This window comes from Varanus komodoensis, unplaced genomic scaffold (assembly GCF_004798865.1).
Source record: "Varanus komodoensis strain SLA01 unplaced genomic scaffold, ASM479886v1 scaffold9, whole genome shotgun sequence".
Lineage (NCBI taxonomy): Eukaryota > Metazoa > Chordata > Lepidosauria > Squamata > Varanidae > Varanus > Varanus komodoensis.
Genome location: NW_025336598.1, coordinates 20,958,817 through 20,971,556, shown reverse-complemented (window position 1 = coordinate 20,971,556; position 12,740 = coordinate 20,958,817). Strand labels below are relative to the sequence as shown.

General features: G+C 40.0%; 1 protein-coding gene across 1 annotated transcript in view; it reads right to left on the bottom strand.

Annotated features, from left to right (window-relative positions):
* Window positions 1-12,740, bottom strand: part of GRXCR1 (glutaredoxin and cysteine rich domain containing 1) — a 37,363-nt gene that overhangs the window by 18,711 nt on the left and 5,912 nt on the right. Inside the window, exon 2 of the mRNA XM_044418271.1 lies at window positions 10,614-10,623. Coding sequence (XP_044274206.1) covers window positions 10,614-10,623 — 10 coding nt within the window. The remainder of the gene's footprint in view (window positions 1-10,613; window positions 10,624-12,740) is intronic.

The window sequence follows — 12,740 nt, the reverse complement described above, 5'->3', positions numbered from 1 at the left end:
AAGAGGCCAGAATCGGCATGAATGTGGGCTGTATGATGAAAGGCAATATACTTGTGTACACATACAGCATGCCATATGTAAATTTAACACAAGTATCCAAATGCTGTCTGTGTGAATTTCTCTTTTTCTTCACCCTTGAAAGACTGTTCAAAAGGAATTTCTCTTCTATCAAAATAAAAATGAATAAAATAATGTGGAAAATTTTTCACCACAGACTCGCATACGCTCACCGATTTCCTGTGCAAATTTTTCTCTGTAAAAAGAGATGCTACAGTTCTCTGAGTTGTGCTCATACTGAGTTACATTCCTTGGAAAAACGTATCTCCTTGTTCATGAAAACTAAGCAAGAATGTTAAACTGAATCCCCTTAAAGTCTCTGCAATGAATATTCTTCATATTTGAATATTTTTAAACATGCTACTCTGACCTGCAGCATGAAATGATCTAATGTTGGAAAATGTTTAGCTGGTAAGTCTACTAACTGTCAAACACTTAAACTTCTACCTGACAGATGTTGACAGATGTGGGTTCAAATTCCAGCTCAGCCTGGGACTTAGTGCACATTTTTGGGTATCTGAATTTCCCTATCTACAAAACTGCACAAATAAGCCCTACATAATCCAGAATCATTGCAATGTGATTACAGTATTTTCATTTCCTGGAGCCTTAAGTACATAAACATAATTAAGTACACACGTGTTGACTTTGCACTGCCTTGCAAAACCTGTTTGTCATTCTCCCTGCTCCAACTCAGATTAGTGTGTTTCTGTTTCCCCCTCCCCTCCTGGCAGCTTTAAGGGCTGTTTCAATACCTACTCAAATGAAGCTTCTGCATAGGAGAAAGCACCACTATATATGGATTGTCAGTCAAATGTGAGAGTCGTCTACTTTTTTGTAAGCCCAGGAAGTGCATCAGCCTGAACTTTTTAGCCTCTGTCACTGAGTTGCAGGCAACGGGAGGACAGGGCTGAATCGGTCCAGCTCAAGACATTTTGCTGCTTGAAGCCACCCATCTAACCAAGGCAAAATGCAAAGTGCCCAAAGCCAAACAAGTTATTTTGGTCCATGAGACAGAAAATCCCACAAGCAGTAAAAATCTTCGACCATAAAAATACAGCAATAATAAATTAAGGGTGCAATCCCATGCATGTGTAGACCAAAAAAATGACCTAGAAATTCTTGGCATTCCCCAGCCAGCGTAATATTTTTTTATTTAAACGTGCACAGGATTGCACTATAAATAATTAACCATTTGCTGTCCTTTCAGCTAACACTAACCCAAATCTGCGGCTTGTCTAATGGTAGGGCCAGCCCTTGGACTGAACCAGTATAAACTTTCTTCCTTCATCCTGCTTGCCAGACCTCCAGCTTTACAGCTGCCATTGCTCCTCTCACATACAGGCAGCAGAGCCTTCTCCACATGATGCTTCACCCTGCTTCTGACAAGCACAGCACAACATACTTGAGATCTGGGCAACTGCACACCCCAGGGGGAAAGCAAGCAGATTGCGTCGCCATGCATTCACACAGCTCACTAACAGGCAACTGAAATAGAAGGAATCTCTGTGCTTTTTACATTGGAAAAGCAGGATTGCATCAGGCACATGTGCCCCAGTTTCCATGCTTTTCCTTTCTTGGATATGCCATCTGAGAAGGAAATAGATCACATTTCGTGCTTTCCCATAGTCATGTCATACTGCTTACAAAAGGTCCTGAAGAACAATGAAAGCAAGAATTTGTCAGCTTTCACATTTTAAAGAAAGAGGTGCAAAAAACCAAGAATCTCTTTCCTGATCTCAGAACATTAAGCCCAGCCTGTAAAATTAAAAGTTATTTGAATTTTTATGATTGCAATTACTTGCTTTGCAGCCATTAAAGTAAAAACACTGATCCAATTCCTCTCCTCTCTGATTCTTTCTTTCTTTCTGTTTTCTTCCATGTCTCACATTTTGCATGTTTATCTTTAGCTAGATTCAATCCATTTCATTCCCTAAAAGTGCAAGAAGCTTATCTATGTGTCTTGTTCTTTGTCTCCGTACTTGGTTTACCAACCATCTGAGCTAGCATATATTAATTAAAACAAGTATCACTGCCTCTGGCCCCCTTAGTGTCATACATTGCAAGAGTGAGCATTGTGCAGTTGCCAGTGAAACTGTTATCGGATTGATTGAGATCTGCTGAAAAATTGCAGTATTTTTCCTTTGGCAGTTGCTCTCCCCTTTCAACCCAGATTAATGGGACTCCAAGTATCCTGCCTGTCTGACACAATAGACCCATTTTTCTTTTGTCCAGTATACAGCACACACAAACTCCACTATTAATGCAATTTTTAGATTGCTGGATGCATTAACTGCATATGGAAATGGAAACTTATTTTATGTAGTTAAATTCATTAAAAACCTCTTTCTTAACAATATGTTGGGATGTGATAAATTAATGAGCTTTCATTTGCTATGCGTTAAATGATACGCCAAACATACAGTTTGAAGAAGCCCATTTTCTCTTTTACATTGTCTGTTGTTACTGGTAGGACTTGATCTGCCTGCTTGCCTGCCCTTGCTTAGTAGACACAAAGGAGACAGGAGTACCTGCATCAGCAGGCTTTGAGAGGGAGCATCTGGCATGTGAACCTCACAAGGGTAAATATGTGCCATGATTCACAAAGTGTGCAGACCTCAAGGCAGGCTTTAGGTTTGATGTGGCAACCACCCCAGCAACACACCTGCAGCAGGTTCACACAAAAGTTCCGGCTTGAATTTTCCAAATGTCAGCTGCTGCCTCAACAAGAAGCCCCATGGGGAAATTTGACCCCGGTGGCTTTTTGGTAGCTGTGGAACTGCTAAATCTATCATTTCCTGTTGTAATGCAAAGTATTTTGTGGTCTTGAATGGACATCAAGACCCATTAGCTTTACAAAAGACCTGCTCCTGATGGAAATTGAACTATTAGAACCAGACTGTTGATACAGCCTGTATTTTTGGGCTGTCCTTGGGGGTACAGCCATGGGGACTGCTTTGATGATTACCCACACCACAAATGTCAACATCACACCAATGTGTGCAATAGGACAGAGCTGACATTGGTTCTGCATTTTACCTCATCCATCTGAGAGGCATTTTAGACAAACAGCCTTCCACACAGTAAAGGCGTTTGTGGACGGAACTAATTCAGATTCCAGTGTGACCTCCATATAAAAATTGTCACCGCACATGGAAAATGGGGAGCTGGAAAGAAGAATTCTAGGCTACCTGATGAATTTTGTTTCATATGGAAGCATTCAGTCATACATTCTTCCAATGGCAACCCCAAAGCCCTTTTGCCATGCAATACACTGGCAGTCTAATACAGGGTTGGGCAACCTGTGGCCACACACAGCATTTGTAAAAGCCCTCTTCTGCCCATTATTCAGCACAATTCTATTTTTATTTGACTCTACAGGTGCTGTTCCCTTAGCATCAAAAGAAGCCTTCATGACTAGCTTTCCCAAAACGGAGAACAGCCGAGGTTTTCCATTAGTTTGTAATATCATCTTATAGATTTTCCCATTTCCAACCCTAAGCAGATGTCACAATATTGACTTTAATGTTGTGGTGTTAATGAGAAGAAAGAATGCTCTATCTTTAGGTTGGCAAAGTGCTGATGAAGTGTTGACTACATTCTGGAAATTGCAGTGCTACTGTTATAACTTTGAGCAAATTCAAAATACAGGCAAAACTAAAAGGACCGCATGGGCTGCCCTCAGCTTAACTATCAGAAGGCTTAGGACTGTGCAGTCTCCTTGCAGATGAATTAGCATAATTGGAACCATACCTCCTGACTGCTCCTCATTATTTAATCATGCCTAGAACATGGATAAGGCTTTTCATCTTCAAATAGATTTACAAACATTCATAAATTAAATAAGTTGGATCATCTTCACTTCTCCTCAACCCTGCCAAGGAACTGTTCTATGTTATGTATTCGAAGATTGTTCTCTCTTTTCATTAAAGTGTACTGCTGAAAAGGAAATACTTGGCCACTAAGAATAATTTTCCTGGTGGGCACCATTCATCATAATGCATAAAAGAGAGCCCTAAGGAAGCCTTCCCCAACCGGAAGTTTTCCAGATATGTTGGACTACAATTCCCATAACTGGTCATGCTAGCTGGGTACAACGGGAGCTGTAGAGCCACACATGTGGAGGAGACCACGTTGGGAAAAGTTGTTCTAGGGATGAGTGTCATTAAGTACAAATGGAAAAGGAAGGAGCAGTTTGGAAAGTTAAACTACAAGTATGCTTTTGCTACAGGTGTCCTGGAAGGCTTAGCCTGATACAGTCATTACAGGAATACAACTTGCAACAATGGTGAGAACCATAGAGGCATTAACTCAATAGAGATACATCCTCACACTGCCTCTAGAAGTGAGAATTGGCCATATTGCTCTCCCATCTACAGGCAGTTTCTGTCTTGTAGTAAAGCAGAGAGGAAGCAAGCCTAGATTTAATCCTAGGTGGGGTTGCCCAGGACATGGTATGGAATGTAAATGTTGTTGAACCATTGGGAAACAGTGACCACAGCACTGTCATATTTCATATATAGTTAGGTGGAAGATTGCTAAAGAAGTTCAACGCAGTTGCATTTGACTTCAAAAGAGGATGCTTCCCTAAAATAAGGGAACTGCTAAAAAAAAAAAAGTTGAAGAGGGGCATCTAAAGTAGGGTTGGGAAGACCTTTTGGAATCCATTTCTCTAGCATCTGTGGAATTCCCCTCTTGCTTGGCCCAGTCCTGCAAAGCAAGCCATGCCAAGAGGAACTCCACGAATACTCATCTTTGTGCCCTTCACTTGCACAACCAGCAACCTTCCTCCTCAGCTGCAAAGAGGACCTGCAGGACACAGAAGAGAAGCACTGCAAGTGGGAGTCCCTGGCAACATTCCTGCTGACCAATTGACGGTGGTGGTGGTGGGTGCCAAAGAGGGGCACTGCTTGCTCAGCACATGGCAAGCATGTCACGAACAGTGGGAGTGCTTACCAGGAACTCGGACTCAGGACCACTGCAAAGTGGACCAGAGTGCTGGAGCCAATCCCAGGGAATCTGACGGCTTCCTTGCACACCCCTAGTCAAGAGGGTTAAATCCACAAAGGTTTGAAATAACTCAAAACCACAATAATAGAGGTGCAACTGATATGCATACCACAAGTTAGGAAAAGTAGGGTGAAGTCCAAGGGGTCACCAGCATGGTTAACAAGCAGAGTCAAGGAAGCTATTAGTAAGCAGAAAGCTTTGTCCAAGACATGGAAATCTTGCCCAAATCAGGAAAACAAAAGGGAGTACAAGCTTGCACAAGAGAGATGCAAGCAGACAATAAGAGAAGCAAAGAAACATTTGGGCATATCACTAAAATCATGGCCAACAATAAACAGTTGTTTAAATTTATCAGGAGAAAGAAACCAGCTAGGCAGGACAGTCAGAAGACTGGATGATAATGGAATTAAAGGAATACTAAAGGAGTATAAGGAGACTGCAGAGAAGCTGAATGGATTTTTTAATCTGCCTTCACAGCAAAAGATATACAGCAAATACATGTTCCTGAATTTATGTATTAAGGATAGGAATCTGTGGAATTAAGGCAGATAGTAGTGACAAAAGATGGTGTTCTTTACCTTACTGACAAAGTTAATAAATCACTAGGCCCAGATGGTATCGAGCCTAGAATTCTTAAAGAGCTCAAATATGAAATGGCTGATTTCTTACAAAAATATGCAGTATGTCAATATGTCCCTAAGATCAGCCTCTCGACCAGAGGACTAGAGAACAGCCAAAGGTCAAGGGAGGAGTTATGGGTCACTCAGAGAAATGTCTGTTCTGGGTAAACCAATTGAAAGCATTATTAAAGATAGAATCAGCTTCTGCTGTAAAAGCGTCTACATGGCTTCCCCAAAGTTAAATCTTGTCTTACTATCCAACTGAAATTCTTTGTGAAAGTGTCAATAAGCAAGTTGACAGGGGTGATCTGGTAGCATTTCATTTCATTTCATTTCATTATTTTATTTTATTTTTAAACTGCACCAATGGGCCTATATAGGACTCTGGGCGGTGAACAATTAAAACCAATAAAACAAATAAAATACATAAATGGTACAGTTTGGACAACTACATAGTCCATTAACTAAAATTATTTTGAACCAAGAATAGTATACTAAGGCCATCAATAAATTTCATACAAAATGTAAGATCAATTCAACACTATTCAGTTACTAAAATGACTGGAAAAAAGAAAATAGAACATTGTTTCCTTGGCCTTCCAAAAGCCTTCTTAAAAACAAAACAAAAAACAGAGCACACATGAAGATGTGGGTAAACAACCTTTTGGCCTCTTTTGGTCCCAAGGGCCACATGTACTACAGCCTGGAATGGGGAACTGCACATATATAATTACACACACACACACACACACACACACACACACCCCTCCCCAGCAATCCTGATACAAAAGGCACCATGAAAGTGTGATCTGTATGAGGGTTGCTGGAGAAGCAGCTGTCTTGTGGTAGCAGCAGAGAGAAGAGAGTTCTCTATTTCAGGATTGTGGGTGCCAAGTTGTGCACTTTTCTCGAAAAGGAGCACAAAAGCAGAGACCGCATCATGAGTTGCTGATGATACACACTATTTATTACATGCCCCAAAGCACTGTCTTTAAAAGCTATCTATAAAAATAGACATCAAACATGTTTATGAGATTTGTAAAAGAGTCATCATAATCATCACTTTTCACAAGTGACTTTTATAGCTCCATGAAGATAATGAAAATCACATTGTGCAGAGAGTTCTGTGAGTATTTTGAATCATACCTTCAGGTACATGTCAGCATATATCAGTATTTGAAATATGTCATAGTATACATTTGCAGACTGAGCCATTATCTCCTCTCTAGCTGGCAATTTAAAGCACTCTCTTTTGACTGCTTTATTGAGGTCCCTTGGTTCTAAATATATGCTCAACTGGCTATTGTGTTTTTCCACCAGTACTAATGTGTTTACCCAGTCAGTTGGTTGCCTATTTTTGAATTACTTGCATTTCCACCATTCCATCTAGCTCAGTTTGTAGTTTATTCCAAAGAGCAAACCCTGTGTGGGTTAATGACTGGATCTATCACCTTATTAATCAGGATGGAGTGTTTTCCTGGCAAATGGCCCAGTCCCATAGTAACTCTGTGTACCCTTTGTCACTATGATCCTGTAATGCAAATACCTATTCTGCTGGATTAAATTTTGTACAGGCTGCTAGACCCAGAATGGGTACATTAAGGAGCAGAAGTTGGTCTGTGGCATTTTTGCACATAACAGTAGCAGAAGAACCACCAGAGAAATACTTCCTGTAAAGAAACTCTCACATCCTATTGAGTCACATTCTACTAAATTTAGATCTTTGGCCCATACCCTATAAGGCTCTGCAAATCTAAGGTTTTTTCTACGGAGAAATCTCTCTTAAGTAGCAGCCACTCTCTAAGGACTTTAACTCTGATGACACAGGTAATTCTGTTCCTTGATAATTCTTCCAAGTCACCAAAACCACCCATCATTTCAATTATAGCATGTCAAGATGAGTGAATAAGAACATCTGTAACTATTACATTTCTGCACACAGAGCCCATTGAATACACAAGCTCTTTCCCTTGGGGAAACAGTTCCCATTACTGAATTCCCAGGGAAATATCCAGTTCACATGTCCAAAACAAGCCACAGAATCATAAAATAGTAGAGTTAGAAAGGGCCAAGAAGACCATTGAGTCCAACCGCCTGCTTTGCAGGAAACCAATTTACACCTTCTCACTCAGTCATCAGTTCCTTTCTGAATGTCTCTAGTGTGGGAGAGCCCACCACCTCTCTAGGCAGCTGGTTCCACTGTCATAGTGCTCTGACAGTGAAAAAGCTTTTCCTGATATCTAGCCTGAATGTAGCGGCTTGAGTTTATTATTCTGTGTCCTACACTCTGATATCAGTGATAAGAAATCTTGACCTTCCTCTTTGTGACAGCCTTTGAGGATATCATGTCCCACCTCAGTCTTCTCTTCTTAAGGCTGAACATACCCAGTTCTCTCAGTCTCTCCTCACAGGAGAGTGTTTTCAACTCCTAGATCATTTTTGTTGCCCTTTCTTAAAGCCAGGGTGGTTTGTTATGCGCCCTGAGTTATACCAGTGTAATTTGTGCAAACTTTGCCTAGACAAGGGTTAACATGTAGTCTGAGTAGTATGGCTTGTTGATTAGCATGGACTGAGTAGTGTGGCTTGTTGAAGGATTAAACAACCCTCACAGAATGCCACAATGGCTGTATGAATGGTGATGCTTAAGTATTTGCTGTTTTCCTATCAGCTGGTATGCCTTTTTGTATTTCTCAGTGTTCCATAGAGTTCAGTCTAGAGTTGCCTGCTCTGTACACCCCTGGCAGGGCTTCTAATCATTAACTTCTATGGTATTCTTTGTAGATAGAAGTCAAAAAGATCTTTGCAGCATAGTGATGAGGAGATGGGGAGAGTTTCTTATTTAGAATTTTTGTCTTCCATATATTAAAGGGGAGGCAGGGAAAGGAAGATAACAGCCCTATTTTATTTATGTGCTAGCTGTGTGAATGAGCCTTAGGTCAAGCAGCAAATGAGAGCATATTTGTACTATTTTTGCTCATTGTATGGTTGACATAGTTCTCTGAAAATACTAAAGGCTGGTTTCTCTTTAGTTTCCGGAGCAGTGGTGCTAAAACACTTTCCACAGCATAGGCTAGCTATCCAGATGGCTCTTTGTCATCTTTCCTGTCAGGTGTGAAATGAGTATCACTCTCACTAGGTTTGCAGTAACTTACATAGCTGATTTTGGAAAGGAGAAAATGTGATATTTTTAATATACCGTTTATAACCCATACATGACTGTTGTGCTTATCTTGAGGGGGAGACTTGTCCTTGCATTTCGTCCTGTTTACTCTGAAAGTGTTGAGAATGCCATGGTATGAAAAAGCAAAACATAAAATGCATGCTTCACTTAAACTACGTATGTCAGAACTCTCACATATGGGCAACCAACCTCAAGGCAAGAGTTCACCACAGGGTAGCTTGATCAGTTCTACTTCTCTGTAAGTACTATTTACATTGACTGATTGATTTACTGATTGATTGGTTTGATTTGATTTGTGCCCCACCTTTCTACCAAGCAAAGTGGCTCTCAAAGCAGCTTACAATCACAAATAAAACTTCATTAAAACACTACAACAAATGCATCAAACTGTAAATAAAACACAATAGCAGATAAAAACAGAATTTAAAAAGTAATAGATATATGGCAGAATCTATACTATAGTAGTTGTCTGTAGGGTCTCTAACCATGGAGTCTTTGGGTAACACTTCTTTCATACCTGTAAAATGGGAATTTATAATGGCTTGCCCACAGTTCCTTGTCCCCAAAAGATAAGCCCAATAAAGTACATTAGAAATGTCATATCTGTAGTTTGTACTGTCAAGATGGCCCTTGGACAGCATGAGAGGGCCATAGGATTTTGCTGAGTTCCATTTCTAATATCAAAGGTGGGTCCCTGCACATAGAGCATCCTCCACCGTTTGGGGGTGGTACAGAAAGAACCACACTGGCAGTTTCTCCATGGTCAGAAGATCAACATTGGAGACAGGGTTTGGAGGGGTTCCAGTGGACTGGGATAGGAGGAGACTGCCCTGCTAAGATACCACATATCCTGAAAGTGCTTCGGCCTCCTTTCCTTCCAAAATCAGATGACCAAAATCAAATACAAAGCTTGCAGAGTTCGTTAAGTCAGAAGTAAGTTCCACTGAGTCAGTGGAAGCAACATCTTCCCAAATAAGTACCATTCAGAATGCAGTCTGAATCTCTCAGAAACAAGCAGTATAAGATCACAAGACAGATCATAAGGGAATCATAAGCTAGAGATATGTATTTGTATGTTTTTGTTGGAGTGTGTCTTTACAGCTATACTACAAACTTGAGTTGGTTCTTGTAGCCTTAACTGTCAGGGCTTCCACAGGGAACACTAAGCATTGCAGTGTGTGGTTAGGTTGTTAAGAATTGCCCATTAAGAGGTATCCACAGAACCACGATTCCTAACTTTTCCTGAGGAGTAGGAATGGTTTGGTTCTGTAGTAGTGATACACTTATTTTGTACAAATGTAAATTCTGTTAAATTACTTTTGGTAGTTGAACGGGGGCAAAAATGCTTACAGAAGGTGACCCAATTTTTTCATATTTCTAGGCACTAATATGCACCTGTTAAATAGGATTTCCTGTATGAGTTAATGCACAAGATCAGTCAGAAGTTGTGGTAAGCCATTTCTGGAATATCTCTTGACACATTAAAAATGGAAAGGAAATGTTGTCTAAATTAGGACCTGTCATGAGGTATGGAAATGCCAAACTTTTCACATAGAGACACATAGAGTCCAGGGCTTTGTGTATCCTGCCTCACTCACCCTGCATCTCATGATCCTAACACGAGCTTATTATATATGAATGTAAAACACTGTGTTCTTTGCCACCTTTCAAGAGTTAAATGCAGCTGACAACAACCATTAAAAAAGAACAGACTGAAAACACCAGTAGGCTTGTAATACAGCCACCTGATGTAGTCTGCGGGCAATCGGAGCTCTTTGTGTAGAGCCCAAATCTCAGATCTACCACAAAACTGAAAGTAGATACAACAATCAATAACTGTGTATCTATTTGCTGAAGTTAAGGGTCAGGTCAGTGCCTGCATGAGAGATCACCTGGGAACCCTATACATACTGCCTTGAACTGCATGATAGAAGGAAGGCAGGATATAAATTTTAATAAATACATACATCAAATAATACTGAGCCATGGAATCAATCACAAAAGATAGAGCAATAACCCAGTTACAAAGTAATAGATTAGAAGCAAGAATAACTAGTATGCAGTCCTAATATGTAAAAAAAAACCCCATAACTACAGGCCAAAAAACAAAAACCAGCCAGTAAGTTCAAAGAACAAATGAAAGAGGTTTTCCTTGAAACCTCGTCTACAAATTGGCAAGAAAAGAGAGCAACATCACAACTATCCTTTGGAAGCACTATTGTTAATATATGCAGAGGATTGGTTATCCAGCAATGGAATAATGATACTGTGATTCAGAGTCTATTATGATGAAGTAGTTTACAGCTGATAACAGGAAAAGGAATCAGAGTGTAGTGATTCTTATTTTTTCTTATTTTTTTCTTATATGTTCCAGGAATATAGAGAACAAAAAATGTATCCTAAGCATAACCCTGTTCTTCTGAATGAAAAAATAAAATTTACCTATGACGTATTTAACATGCATTTTGGGCCTAGAAATGAGCTCAGTGGCATACTTATCAGAGAAGCAGTAAGATCCTGCACTTACAATTCACATAAACATTTTAAAGAAACAGTGCAAACCAATACCTTGAGGTCTATTTATTCTTAGATATGCAAGTGCCAAATGTATTAATATGAAAAGGGGGTGTATGGACTTTAAAAACTTTTAGGAAATATAACAGTGCACATTTTTAATGTCTCTACAGAAATCTTGGGGGCTGAGACAATATACTCACATACTCAAGAGTAAGTCATACTGAACTCAGTGGGAGCTACTTCTGAGTAAGTTCACACTGATCAGCAATACTACATGGCCTATACAATGATGTATATACTTTAGAAAAGTCATGAACTGTGTATAAACAAATCTTATTTGTATCACTAAGATTTTGATACAATTAGCAGGCACTTCCATAAGTTTAGAGCTCAAGGAACAATTATATGCAGCAGTAAAAGTTCCTGTGAGCTTTCTGAAAGCTGAAAGAACTTGCATGTGCCAGCTGATCCAATTTCAGTTATAAAAGCTTTGCTGAGCTCATAGAAGATCTGATATCAGGATGCCTGAAGCATGAGCTCTGAGAGGATGCCAATACCTGCAAGGGTCACAGGAAGATCCACAAAGATTCCTTGGCACCCATGAGAATGGCGACACTTATTGTCCAATTGCATGCATACGTAGGGGATCAACAGGGCTTATATGCATGTAGCTAAGTCATGTTCTTGCTGCTTTAACAGACCCTAAAAGCTCAGGACCAGCAAAAATGCTTTCTTCTTTCCTGGCGTTTATGTTCTGAGGGAGAGGTGTTCTTACTTCCCCACAGCCTGCTGGCATTCAGTTGGTCATGGTTCAGAGGTGGGTGTCCTTCATTGTGGTACACACACTGTGGAACAATCTCCCAAATGAGATCATTGGCCAGCAACTAAATACTTACTTTTTTGTCTCGGTATTTTCCTCATGGCTAGCATTGCCAATTTTCCTTGGTTATTTTAATGAAATATTTACTAGTTTATCCATTTCTATTGGTTTTGTTGTATTTTTATTATTTAACTTTATGTACTGCTCTGGCCTTTCCTAAAAAATGAAAAGGAGTATAAATGTTATCCAAAATAAAATAATTAACTCATGTACACCTGCAAGGGATTGCAGTACGTCCTTCTAAAAGTGAATGATGGCAGGATTCAGGTCCGATCCTCAGTATTATTTAAGATCAACAGCATGATGAAGGGTGCCATTCATGAATGGCTGTAGAAGGGAATTTCCTGGCCCACCTTCTCTTGTTTCAGATCACCGATGATTATGTATCAATATTAATATCAGCCCTGGCCACCTGGTTGGTGATACACTCCAACTACAGTTATGGTAAACTACAAAATGGGCCAGCATGCTAGGT